Genomic DNA, 14,280 nt, shown 5'->3' with positions numbered 1-14,280 from the left:
ATGCCTGAGAGGCTCTTTAACTTGAAATTAATGTAAAATATGTTGACCCACCATTGATTGGCTGAATAATTGATTTATTATTGCAGCTCTACAGATAAAGTTGTATTTTTTGTACTGACTGTTCTCAGAACAATGTAAGTTTAAATAAAAGTTTAGATTCAATTATTTTGAACTCTTGAACAATCCGTAGGAATTAGGCCACGAGGGCTTGTTCTCACCCCCTCAATAAGAGATATGGTTTGTTGGTGTCGCAGCTTTCAGCCACAAGGACGTGTGAGTTGTTTTACATAAAAGGTATTAAGAGACAAAACACAAGGTTGTACTGAAGTGGAAAAAAAATGGATTGAAAGGAGTAAAATTAAAGCTTTCAGACCTGTCAACCTTCAGCACTGACAGATTAAACCCAGGGCTAAAACACATCATAAAACAGCTTCAGTGGCTGCAGCTCGTTAACCTCAGCGCTAACGACTCAACTGGATTAAAGGGCCAGGACAAAAGGTTTAATTGTAATGTCTGTTTTAGTTACGGTGGCCAGATTTCTGAAATGAAAATCAGGGACATTTTCAGCACGGTGGTCAAAATCATTAAATGTTATCTTCTATCTCAAATAAATAATAGGACCAATTACATGTTCGTGTATTTTAACAATGTGTATTAAAGAAAAGGTGTAGTCAATAAGACGTTTCAAAAATCGAGTCTCATCTTATGTAATCATCTCTTTAAAGGCGAATTGCCGTTTTTTACAATCTGGACCTTATTTCTATCATAAAATCCGATCATTTCCTCCCCCAGATAACTTTGGTGTCATTACAAGTGGTTGTGATGAAATGAGCTCCAGCCGAGAGGCGCGTATATCCGTATAATGGAGTCTACAGGGCAGCAGAATGCAGCCTCTAAATAACACATTATCTGCAGAGAAACTCCTTCATTTCACCAATATTTAGTTCTGATAGGCTAGTGCTATTCCCCTCTGAGTCCGGGGTTAGCTGTTATCAACATCCGGGGTCTGTAGGTTGACCTCCTGACCTCTGACCTGGATGATGTCATCTCTGAGCGCCACACAGCGCGGCTTGTTGCTACCGCTAATGCTACGGTTCCTTTCTGCGTGTTTCTGACTTGTCAGGACAAAATGAGCAGCTGGATGAAGTTCAGCCGAATGCCGAAGCAGAATGATTATTATCAGAATGAGCCGCGCGGCGCTCAGAAATAAGGTCCAGATTGTAAAAAACAGCAATTACCCTTTACCCTTTAATTACCCTTTCTACAGCAAAAATGATTTTTTTCATAAAATAAAATATCTGATTAAGCCATGCAACAGCATCAGAAAGACAAAATGCTAGTGTATCAAAATTAAAGAGTCGTCTACTCTGGTTATTTTGTCATATAACGTCACATTAGAGCTGCAACCATCAAAACCAGAGGCATAATGAGACATAAACAACAACGTTTGACTTTGACTCTGTGCACAACATTTTCCGGGACAGTTTTAACCGGGGACAGGTCACCCACATCGGGGATCGTCCCCTAAAATAGAGGACGTGTCTGGTCACCCTAGTTTTAGTGTCTGCAGACAGCTGACTGGTCGTTAGCCTCGGGGCTAATTAACCACTTCCTGTTAACCTTTGACCTGACTGACAGAGGGAAGTTGAGTTAAACCTTCAGAGAGTCTGTCTCCTGGTCTCTAGAGAACAACTCCAGTAACTCAGGTCGTGTTAAACACAGCGGTGAAACGTCTGAGGGGAAACGAGGACGTTTGTCTCGGAGCAGTGGAACAGAGCGACGACCGCCGCCGACTCTTTGTCTTGTTAGCTCCCGACTGATCTGAAGCGTGTGTTTTTCCTTCTCTCTCTCTCTCTTTCTCTCTGTCTCATGGCTGAAGACTTTTATTAAATTGGACCCGTAGCTCTAAATTCTAAAGCTGCATTGATTTTTCTTTTTTTTTTCTTTTTTTTTAAAGACCCGCAGAGGAAACATAGCCTACCAAGAAAAAGTTTGAGCTGGACACTTTTAATGAGAGATCAGAAGAATTCTTGATTCCGAGGGATCTTCAGAGCTCCTGCTGCTCCTCTGCCTCTGTAACCAGGACACAAAACACCAAATACGCCGAGAACCATCAGGAGCTACACATCTGTCAATATTATGTTTTTTATTTCATTGTCATTCGGTAAAAGACCAGTTAGTTAGTTTGTTCCAGTGAAACCAAACTGTCAGTGTGTTTCAGTCTGGTCCAATGAAAGTTTAAAACGACCTCTTTTAAAGCTGCTTTGATCAATATTTGAATGGGTTTGATAACTGAGCTGTTTCACAGTCACAGTATCGTCATAAGACTTTCACACTTCATCTCAGCTGTGTCAAGACTTTTATGTCTTTCAGCTCATTGTTTTGGTTTGACGACCAATCACAGAGCTAAAAGAGAGGAAGAAGTTCTATATATTATAGTTTCATTACAAGTAGAGTGATGTATTTTGAGTTTTTCTTTGGTTTTGTTTTCAATGATTGGAGCAAGAAAATCCCTCTAAATGTTGGAATACTCCCCAAGATCAATAAAAAAAAAAGTTTTTATATGACAGAAATGTTCACATTCTGGAAAGTGTGTGATTATAAAGCAGCTCTAGGTTCTATATTAATACTGTGAAAGTATCAAAGCCTCAGTCCACAGAGAAATGCACACAGCCTGTATTCAGAAACTGAGCCTTAAAACCAGCCGTCAGGACTTCCTGTCACTTTGTGATGTCACAACTAAGCCCCGCCCCCTCACCACCTGGACCCACCATCCAACAGCTTGCAGGATTTTTTTGTTTCTCTGAGTGTTTTATTCTGAAATCTGCTCAATTCTGTATCGGATCAATCAGAAAACAGTCAGCCAATCAGAAGAGAGACTCAGAGCCTCCTCCTCTCTTCTGATTGGCCGCCACCGACCTGTTGTAACTAGAGCTCCAGAGAGAAGCTGAGAGAGAGAGGAGATGGAAAACTACACTGAGCTGAGCAGCTTTAAATTTGTGATTAACTGGTATATAAATGTTGATTTCCAGTTGAATATAGATAAAAACAAACACCCAGAGAAATTCAGTCTGGCATTTCAAATCCGTTTTGATCTAAATAAAATAAATACATAAAATAACAGCGGAAACATTCAGCGTGACAGTTTCTGAGTTTGAATTAAAATCAGACCTTGTGACAGTGAACTGATGCTCAGTGATATCTCTAAGTTTTAAACAGCAGCTTCTTCTCCGTCCAGCAGTGCAGATGAAATCCATCATCCTGTCACACGGTCAAGTAACGGCACAATAAGTCCATCAGTCTTCTCCCACACCGGGACGCTTCGCTGCTCGTAACCAGAACCTCTCAGTGTCTGGACCCAACAACAGTTACCCCCAAAATATCTGTGATACATAGAGGTTAGGGTCTTGACTAAACATGAAAACCACTTTTGACATGAGTTTCAACATTTTTAACCCCTTCCTGGCCAGTCGTTTTAGCTGCAAAAACACATGATTTCTATAGGGCTCTATGGCTCTAGAGCTTCTTTATGGCTGGTGACAGTATTTTCTCATTTACAGAGTAATAAAAAGAGATATCCAAAATCCTCCTCTGTAAAAACTTCTGACTCTAATATGTCAACAAAGTAAAACAAGAATTTTGAACGGGGCTTTATCCATTGTTCAGATTTCTGTTCTGGAAATGTATGCAAATTAGCACATATTTCATTAGATATTGCCTCATTTACATATTTAAACATAAAATTTGACAAAACTTGTAATACAAAAAACATTTGTCTTAATGTGAGTGATAAACTTGGGAAGTTTCATGGTGATATCTGTTAGTTAAAATTTTTACATTAAAATACCTTTAAAAAAAACCCATAGGCGGAGGTTGAAGGGTCATTCATGGATGTTGTTAAAATGCATTACGAGGCCAAACAATTGACTTTCATGCTGAAACTCGGGACATCCAGAGTTTACCCAAAGATACACCTCCTTGCCAAAAATCAGCCCCCAGTGACCTTTCATCTGACCTGGGGGGGGGTTGGGAAAGTGTGAGGTAGACGACAAAAATGTCCAGGGGTAACAGGGTTATAATCAGAGTTTCTTTTTAACCGTCTCTCTCTCCTCAGAGGTTTCCCGTAACGACTCGTGTCCCGACCTGCCGGAGATCCAGAACGGCTGGAAGACGACGTCCCACGTGGCGCTGGTGCGAGGCGCTCGGATCACGTACCAGTGCGACCCCGGCTACGACCTGGTGGGACGGGAGACCCTCACCTGTCAGCTCGACCTGTCCTGGAGCTCGCAGCCGCCCTTCTGCGAAAAGAGTCAGTCAGAGTGTGTGTGTGTGTGTGTGTGTGTGTGTGTGTGTGTGTGTGTGTGTGTTATAGTGCATCGTTCAAATTCATTATTTTAATCATTTTTATTTGACTCCAGCTGAGGTTGTGTTCACTTCATTCATCCCACTTTTATTTTATTAGAAATAATATGGTGTTAATTTAAAATAACTTCCCTGCTTTTAAGACTTTTATTAAATAAAAGCAGCAAAATTAACATTCAGCATCAAAAGTAAACACATTTATTCAGTATTTTCTTGTTATTTATTTTAGAGCTGCACAATAGGTAGTTTAAGTGTTGTTTGCAGTTAAAAATCTTTACATTTGATCATTTTATGTAATATATAGCCTATATTTGATAATTATTTCGTATTTTTCCTATTTGTATTTATTTATCTCATACTGTATACGCAAGGCAAGGCAAGGCATCTTTATTTATATAGCGCATTTCATACCAAGGCAACTCAATGTGCTTTACATAAAGACAAAACATACGTATATGGCCGATATTGGAATTTTTGCTGACATCCGATATGCCGACGTTGTCCAACACTTCATTTCCAATTCTGATAACAACCAATACTGATGTGCAGAACAGCTGCAGTGAGAGCACATGGAATATTATTGTGCGTCTGAATTAGCGGCGGCAATAATTGAGAAGCAAATGAAGTAGTGACGGTCAGCCGTTACTCAATGTTCTACAAAATACAGACATTATGTTGGATTTATCTGGTTTTATAATCGACTGAGAAACTGATAACGATGTGGACAGATATTAGATTTCATGCTGATATTGGACCGATATTATCTCTAATCTCATGTTATCAGATGATCACAGGTTCATGTAATTGGTTAGGTATTCATTTAGAAGGAAAGATAAAATCAAAAGACATATATTTTTTTAAAGGGACATTGTGTAACTTCTCCTGTTATCTATTCACGAAAATCAATTAAAAGGGTTCAAAAGTCTGTTTTTCATTCATCAGTAACCCCCCCCCCATCAACAAACTGAAGTGTTCACTGCACTGATGTTGCATTCACCTGCAGTTGGGCAGACGGCCATCGCTAACAAACCAGATTTAGTCACAGAAGTCCAGAGAAGGACGGTAAAACAATACCACATCGCCATGACAACATATTGTCACGTGTATTGTTTTGCCTGGTGCTGACGGACCACTTGTGTACATAGAGGCTTGTTTATGCCGTTACGTGCAGCAGCTGTTGTCCGTCTGCCCTCTGCCCAATTTCACGTGAATGCAGTATGAAAAATACGACTGAGATACAACTGCAACGCTAGATTGGAGGAATTCCTACACAATGTACCTTTAATATTTATATTTTAGAGTCCTTGACCCCTCCATCTCTCCGTCTCGTCCTCAGTCATGTACTGCTCTGACCCGGGTCACGTGGACCACTCCACCCGGTCGCTGTCGGACCCCAAGCTGCTGGTGGGAACCACCATCCAGTACAGCTGCAACGCCGGCTTCATCCTGCAGGGCGGCGCCACCATCACCTGCTACGGCCGCGAGCCAGGGACGCCGGTGTGGACGTCCCGGCTTCCGCACTGCGTCTGTGAGTATCAGCACTTTAATCCTGCGCACCGCTAATTAGCTTAGCTCAAACGCTGGAAGTGTATAGGTAGTGTTAGCCTGCCTCCACCTAAAGACGCTAATTAGCTTAGCTCAAACACTGGAAGTGTATGGGTAGTGTTAGCCTGCCTCCACCTAAAGTCGCTAATTAGCTTAGCTCAAACACTGGAAGTGTATGGGTAGTGTTAGCCTGCCTCCACCTAAAGTCGTCAGAGAAACTCTTCAGCAACTCTAAACGGAAACCGGCGGGCCGATCTTCGTCTCAGAGCTGACAAAACTCTCCGGTAAGGCATCTTGAGCGGTCAAATGCCGCTAACGGGATGAGATCGGTCAAAACGGAGGGTTCAAGCAAAGACGCTTTATTTTGGTTCAAGCTATAGCTACATCGAGGGTAGGTTATCTTCCTGTTTCAAAGTAAAAGCACAGATTCTATCGTCATGGTTTTCTGTATGTAAAGGGCAACGGGTGTTTTATTTTGTGAAAGTAACCGGAAGTGCGTTGGTCACAACGGCTAGCTTGAGTAGCGCCGAATTCGTCCGAACAAAATTGTAAACAGCTGGTATTTAGACAAATTAACGACACACTGCTGATCTAAACGGCTACTTTCTCACCTAAACATGTTTGAAATGTGGATAAAGTGAAATATTTACAGAGTTTAGAGCTACAATGAAATCAGCTTCTGACTGCTGATTTCAGCTCGGGTAGGAGGCAGGCTAATACTACCCATACACTTCCAGTGTTTGAGCTAAGCTAATTAGCGACTTTAGGTGGAGGCAGGCTAACACTACCCATACACTTCCAGTGTTTGAGCTAAGCTAATTAGCGACTTTAGGTGGAGGCAGGCTAACACTACCCATACACTTCCAGCATTTGAGCTAAGCTAATTAGCGACTTTAGGTGGAGGCAGGCTAACACTACCCATACACTTCCATTGTTTGAGCTAAGCTAATTAGCGACTTTAGGTGGAGGCAGGCTAACACTACCCATACACTTCCAGCATTTGAGCTAAGCTAATTAGCGACTTTAGGTGGAGGCAGGCTAACACTACCCATACACTTCCAGCATTTGAGCTAAGCTAATTAGCGACTTTAGGTGGAGGCAGGCTAACACTACCCATACACTTCCATTGTTTGAGGTAAGCTAATTAGTGACTTTAGGTGGAGGCAGGCTAACACTACCCATACACTTCCAGCATTTGAGCTAAGCTAATTAGCGACTTTAGGTGGAGGCAGGCTAACACTACCCATACACTTCCAGCATTTGAGCTAAGCTAATTAGCGACTTTAGGTGGAGGCAGGCTAACACTACCCATACACTTCCAGTGTTTGAGCTAAGCTAATTACGGGCGATACGGCTCTATCTCTATGCTGCTACGGCCGCTTCCGCACTGCGTCTGTGAGTATCAGCACTTTAATCCTGCTGCTGCTACTACGACAACAACAACAACACATGTGGCGTGCTGACAGCGGCTCCTGTGGTTAAATATATAAATAAATATATAAATATATAAATAAATAAATAAATAAAACACAAACTCCGTGCTGTGATGTGAGAGCTGTCGCCACGACGACGACAGCTGCACACGACAGTTAAGTGAAGATGAGAAGCTGCTGCTGCTTCAAACAGGAGTGGGTCTGTGTGATTCCTGGGTTTCCTCACAGTGTGACAGAGACGATGAAGCTCCAGCTCCTCATCATCATCATCACATCCCTCTGTGTGTCTGTGTGTGTGTGTTTTCACATGCTCTTGGAGGGTTATTAATGTTTGTGTGTGTGTGGAATGTTTGATATGCAAATGAGATGCTAATGCAGCGTACCAATCAGGCCTCAGCCACCTGGAGGAGGGGGCGGAGATTATCCATGAGTCATGTCACCTCGGCCTCAGTCGCAGCCGTCAGTCGAGTCTCTGACGCAGGAAACAAAGATTCAGGAGGAGAAGAATTCTCCTCAAGAATTCTCTGTATTGGTGTGAATGTTAGGAGAATCAGGAGATCAGTAACAATCATACCCGATGATGACATATAGAGCCACAGAAATCCGATGAGAAAAAAAGCGCTAGACATTGCTCTTTTTTCACAATAAACTTGCAGTCTAAACTACTTAAAGGACAATTCCGGGCAAATTCAACTCGGGGCTGTAACATTTTAGGTCTAAAAGAAGGAATCTGAAGATTTTGCAAGCCGACATGTTTGTAAAACTAGATCTAATTCAAAGTCGGGCAGAGTCGAGACCCAAGTTGACGCTCGGTGTGTTCAGGTGCAGTCGGAAGCTCCTGCTTGTGTCATAAACACAGGAATATCAACTCTGGACTTGCTTGAAGTAAATAAACTTCTGGGTGCATGTTTGAGTCGCCATCTGACGCTGTCTGTGGCTTTGAGGGATGGAAACAGCCTAAACAGCAGAACTTCAATCCGCTCCCATTCATCACTATATACCCTATGCATGTGTGTGTGCTCTCTCTCTCTCTCTTATACATTGGGTTATACATAGATTGGGTGTCATTAGGCAATTTGTTATATATAATGAAAAATATATAGGCCTATATACACACAGTTCATATTAAATGATGATGATAATAAATTAAAAACCACAACACTATTATATTATAGCAATAATGGCTCTGATCTCTCTCTCAATTCAATTCAAATTCACTTTTTCGGCCTAAATGTCACAAAGACCATGTTTCCGAAGCATAAAGACTCAATGAACCAAAGCAACAATAAACTTCATTAGTAAATATAGAATAAAATAAAATAAAAGAATTGTATGTGTAAAATAATGCATAATCTTACAATAATAAGACAATAATGTGGTATTGAACCTATAATAATAATAATCTCTCTCTCTGCAGCCGAGGAGTCTGTTTCCTGTGAGAACCCCGGTCTCCCTGACAACGGCTACCAGATCCTGTCCAAGAGGCTCTACCTGCCCGGCGAGTCGCTCACCTTCGTCTGTTACCAAGGTTACGAGCTCATCGGGGAGGTGGCGATCAAGTGCATCCTGGGAAACCCGTCCTTCTGGAGCGGCCCGCTGCCTCTCTGCAGGGGTGAGAAAGGATTTACTTTCATTTATTTATTATTTTTTATTTTTTTATGATGTCACCGCCCCCTCCTCTCCCTCTCCTTCCCCCTCCTCCCTCCAAGCTGCGTGTGATTGATTGACAAACTCACATCCCAACAAATCACAGCCCAGAACCAGGATGATTAAAGTGATACACCAACTTTTTTTTTTTCATGTTTTGCCTCACTCCCGAGTCCATGACCAGCAGATAGACACCATCCTTTCAACTGTGCGTGCAGTAACAAGGGAGATAGAGCCGTATCGCCCGTAATTAGCTTAGCTCAAACACTGGAAGTGTATGGGTAGTGTTAGCCTGCCTCCTACCTAAAGTCGCTAATTAGCTTAGCTCAAACACTGGAAGTGTATGGGTAGTGTTAGCCTGCCTCTTACCTAAAGTCGCTAATTAGCTTAGCTCAAACACTGGAAGTGTATGGGTAGTGTTAGCCTGCCTCCTACCTAAAGTCGCTAATTAGCTTAGCTCAAACACTGGAAGTGTATGGGTAGTGTTAGCCTGCCTCCTACCTAAAGTCATCAGAGAAACTCTTCAGCAACTCTAAACGGAAACCGGCGGGCCGATCTTCGTCTCAGAGCTGACAAAACTCTCCGGTAAGGCATCTTGAGCGGTCAAATGCCGCTAACGGGACGAGATCGGTCAAAACGGAGGGTTCAAGCAAAGACGCTTTATTTTGATTCAAGCTAGCTACATCAAGGGTAGGTTAGCTTCCTGTTTCAAAGTAAAAGCACAAATTCTATCGTCATGGTTTTCTGTGTGTAAAGGGCAACGGGTGTTTTATTTTGTGAAAGTAACCGGAAGTGCGTTGGTCACAACGGCTAGCGTGAGTAGCGCCGAATTCGTCCGAACAAAATTGTAAACAGCTGGTATTTAGACAAATTAACGACACACTGCTGATCTAAATGGCTACTTTCTCACCTAAACATGTTTGAAATGTGGATAAAGTGTTATATTTACAGAGTTTAGAGTTAAAATGAAATCAGCTTCTGACTGCTGATTTCAGCTCAGGGTAGGAGGCACTTCCAGTGTTTGAGCTAAGCTAATTAGCGACTTTAGGTGGAGGCAGGCTAACACTACCCATACACTTCCAGTGTTTGAGCTAAGCTAATTAGCGACTTTAGGTGGAGGCAGGCTAACACTACCCATACACTTCCAGTGTTTGAGCTAAGCTAATTAGCGACTTTAGGTGGAGGCAGGCTAACACTACCCATACACTTCCAGTGTTTGAGCTAAGCTAATTACGGGCGATACGGCTCTATCTCCCTTGTTACTGCACGCACAGTCGAAAGGATGGTGTCTATCTGCTGGTCATGGACTCATGGGAGTGAGGCAAGACACGAAAAAAAAATGTGTTGGCATATCCCTTTAACAGGAGGAGGGAGGAGGGGGGTGATGCTTCCCCCCCCCCCCCCAGCAGAGAGGATTAAACAGAAGCTTTAATGTAAATGTTCATAAACACTGACACTGACAGGATGATGTCTTGCAGCCAACCATGACTGCTTTGGCAACCATGCTTTGGAAGGTGAGTCTGTGTGTGTCTGTGTGTGCGTGTGCGTCAGTGTGTGTGTGTGTGTCTGTGTGTGTGTGTGTGTGTGTGTGTGTTTCAGTGTGTGTGTGTGTTTCCTGTGGGCTGAACCGTTTGTTTTCTCGACTGACAAAAGCCTCAAACAAACCATCACACAGGCCAAAGAATTAAAATCGCTTTACCCGTCGTGTGTGCGTGTGTGTTGGTGTCGGTGTGTGTTTTTGTGTGTCGGTGTGTGTTTTTGTGTGTCGGTTTGTGTCTGTGTGTGTGTGTGTGTGTGTGTGCTCTGCCTGCACTGGCAAACATCTGCCTGCCAGTTCATCCCCGCGGTGTGTGTTCATCCCTCCACCTGTGTTTGTTCCTGTGTTGACCTGTGGATCCACCTGTGTTTGCCTCCGTCTGCGCTCTGATTGGTTCTCCTGCTCAGGCTCCGCCCCCTGGTTTTAACCCTGTCTTCTTTTTATTTTTTATTTTTTATTTCTTATTTTTAAATCATCATCATCCGTGGCCGTCAGTTGCCGAGGCGACGGCCAGCTCCACCCTGGACGGCGGGAACATCGCGCTGGCCGTCTTCATCCTGGTGCTGCTGCTGTCGGTGCTGCTGGGCGGAGCCTACGTCTACGTCACCAGGTGAGAAATGAAGACGAAACTTGATTATTTTAGCTTTTATTCACTGTTGATGCTCAGAGCGGCCATCTTGGATTGACTTTAATATATATACATAATATAAAATGTAGAACAGAAGGTGTAATATTTACCATGTGCATCATCTAATTCAGTTGGGGATTTTAAACTATATAATATATATATATTTAAGATGTTGTGAGTCTCTTTAACTTTAAATTATATCCAAACAGGAAAACTGTCAAAATCTGTTTTATCTAATTAGATCAAGTTCTTCTCAGTTTGTTCATCTCATTTAAATCACTTTTATTCTTCATAGAATACATAATAATATAGACTGACCAGCACTCTAGAGTTCTAGGTCTAAAAACTTCAGTTCGGTTTATTGTCATTAAACATGTTAGAAACACGAAGGACAGAAATATTTTATTAAGGTCCAGCAATGTACAACACCCTATTTAAATTAACGTAAAAGAATAAATACAAAATAGATACAGTACATAGTAAAGATTAAACCAAGCAGCAATTTCTGCTACTTAAAATCAGCAACTTAAATTCTAATTTGCAGTTTTCTATGATAAAAGATCAATACTTTGTTATTGTTTTTTGATTTTTAATCTCCTCTAATATGAATATTTCTGTTGATGCAGCCTTTTTCTATCTTATGATTGGCACCAAACTGCCACTGGGACTGGAGACTGAAATTAGCCTTAGGTTGTAATATCAAACCATTTACATGAGAATGTTCATTAATATCTATGTCCCAAGTAGTAAAAAAAAAAAAAAAAACTCATTATCCATGTGTGGATACAGAATGACCTCACATAATTATAACCAACATGATCCTGACTCTGTTTGTTTCCGTCAGGTGTCGATATCACTCCAACCTGCGGCTGCCTCTCATCTACCCCCACCCCTACAGACAGATCACCGTGGAGACGGAGTTCGACAACCCGCTCTACGAGACGGGAGGGGTGAGTGTCCGTCATGGCCACGTCCACCAGGGCTGTCAATCAATCGATTAATCACACAATTTTCTGTAATTAATTTATCAATACATGAATTGCATTTTTCTACTTTAAAGGGATAGTTCAACATTTTGGCAAATTGGCCCATTGCCATAATCGCTATAGTCATACCTTCGTACCTTTAATTGTCGGTGCAAGCTATTTTTAGAACGGCGGAGCAGAGCCGTGAGCTGCTCAGAGCTACGCTACGGAGGCTCATTATGGGATTTCTTGGTTTCCCTCATCAAACTCATCAAATACACAATCCAACAACTCCACAACGCTCTGGTGGACAAGTTGTGAGCTGCACATTCACCACGCTATGAGATAATAACACAACGTTACCACACAGAGTTGTTTTAGAGGGAAATTCATGCAAAACCGCTGATGCACGTTGCCTTCAGGGACAGTTCCCTGGGACATCAAGCAGTCTCTGTATTTCCCTCTAAAACAACTCTGTGTGGTAACGTTGTGTTATTATCTCATAGCGTGGTGAATGTGCAGCTCACAACTTGTCCACCAGAGCGTTGTGGAGTTGTTGGATTGTGTATTTGATGAGTTTGATGAGGGAAACCAAGAAATCCCATGAGCCTCCGTAGCGTACAGTAGCTCTGAGCAGCATTTACCGCTAAAACAACTCGGTAACAACTCCACCAGGTAACGAACCTACTGCTATGACTATAGGGATTATATAGGCAATGGGCCAGTTTGCCAAAAATGTTGGTTGAACTATCCCTTTAACTCCTGGTTGTCCTCTAACTCTCGGTCTCTGTCTCTCTGCAGCAGGACACGCGTGAATACGAAGTGTCGATATGAGAAAAAAAGATTCACCAGAGACATTTCTGACCCACGAACCGAACCGAACCGACCGCCTCGTCCCAACTCTTCATCCTCTGCTTCCTCCGCCCGGGAGGACGCCATGTAAATACAGATAGATGACGATGACGATGATGACGATGATGATGATGACGATGATGATGATGACGATGATGATGATGATGATGATGATGAAGATGATGTCCAGCCCCGTCTGCCAATCAGACGCAGACACTGATCCCGTTCTCTCCTCCTCCTTTTGACGCGATGGGAAACAGGAGAGACAGAGAGAAAGAAAGAGATAAAAACAGACAGACGGACCTGTGAGGATCAGAGCCGCCGGGAATTATGGGAAATGTAGGACGGAGAGAAAAAAGACCCAAAGATGTCGGAGTGAAGGAGGAGAGAAGGGGACGGAGTCGGGGACAGGACACGACACGACACGACACGACACGACGAGAGGAAACGAAGCACTTCTGCAGTTTTTATGTCCAACACTTTAGTGAAAGAGTTAAAAAGAGTTCAAATCCTGCACATTTTTTTTTAAGTTCAAAGTCCAAAAACTTAAAAAAAGAAAAAAAAAAGAAAAACGACACTTCCAGGAAATAAAATCAGAACAAAAAGCACATTTCTGTCCTCGCTTCACCTCGCTCAGCACCACAGAAGACGATGAAGAAGAAGAGAAACATGGTGGAGATCTGATGTCATGTGTTAAAGGACAATTCTGGGCAAATTCAACTCAGGCTGTATGTTCCTAACATTTTAGGTCTAACAGAAGGAATCTGAAGGTTTTCAGTTTAATGTCTCCTGTTTTGCGGTAGTTGCGTCTGTCTCCGCGTCGCCACGGCAACGATGAATGAATGGGAGCGGATTGAAGTTCTGCTGCTTAGGCTGTTTCCATCCCTCAAAGCCACAGACAGCGTCAGATGGAGACTCAAACATGCACCCAGAAGTTTATTTACTTCAAGCAAGCCGACGTGTTTGTAAAACTAGATCTAATTCAAAGTCTGGCGGAGTCGAGACCCAAGTTGACGCTCGGTGTGTTCAGGTGCAGTGGGAAGCTCCCGTTTGTGTCATAAACACAGGAATATCAACTCTGGACTTGCTTGAAGTGTACATTTTTTTCCACAGACAGCGTCAGGTGGCGACTCAAACATGCGCAGAGAAGTTTTTTTTACTTGAAGCAAGTCAGGAGTTGATATTCCTGTGTTTATGACACAAACGGGAGCTTCCCACTGCACCTGAACACACCGAGCGTCAACTTGGGTCTCGACTCCGCCAGACTTTGAATTAGATCTAGTTTTACAAACATGTCGGCTTGTTGAAGTA

At 42.6% G+C, this 14,280-nt stretch overlaps 1 protein-coding gene across 1 annotated transcript in view; it reads left to right on the top strand.

Annotated features, from left to right (window-relative positions):
* Positions 1-12,951, top strand: part of sez6l (seizure related 6 homolog (mouse)-like) — a gene marked incomplete at both ends in the record, with an annotated part of 50,109 nt that extends 37,158 nt beyond the window's left edge. The window contains 7 exons of the mRNA XM_083983905.1: positions 4,115-4,309; positions 5,699-5,890; positions 8,758-8,952; positions 10,466-10,501; positions 11,020-11,134; positions 11,997-12,102; positions 12,919-12,951. Coding sequence (XP_083840031.1) covers positions 4,115-4,309; positions 5,699-5,890; positions 8,758-8,952; positions 10,466-10,501; positions 11,020-11,134; positions 11,997-12,102; positions 12,919-12,951 — 872 coding nt within the window. The remainder of the gene's footprint in view (positions 1-4,114; positions 4,310-5,698; positions 5,891-8,757; positions 8,953-10,465; positions 10,502-11,019; positions 11,135-11,996; positions 12,103-12,918) is intronic.
* Between the last annotated feature and the right edge of the window lie 1,329 nt (positions 12,952-14,280).

The sequence above is a fragment of the Trachurus trachurus genome, assembly GCF_905171665.1.
Source record: "Trachurus trachurus genome assembly, chromosome: 12".
Lineage (NCBI taxonomy): Eukaryota > Metazoa > Chordata > Actinopteri > Carangiformes > Carangidae > Trachurus > Trachurus trachurus.
Note: the sequence above shows the minus strand (reverse complement) of the source record. Positions and strands in the feature narration are given on the sequence as shown.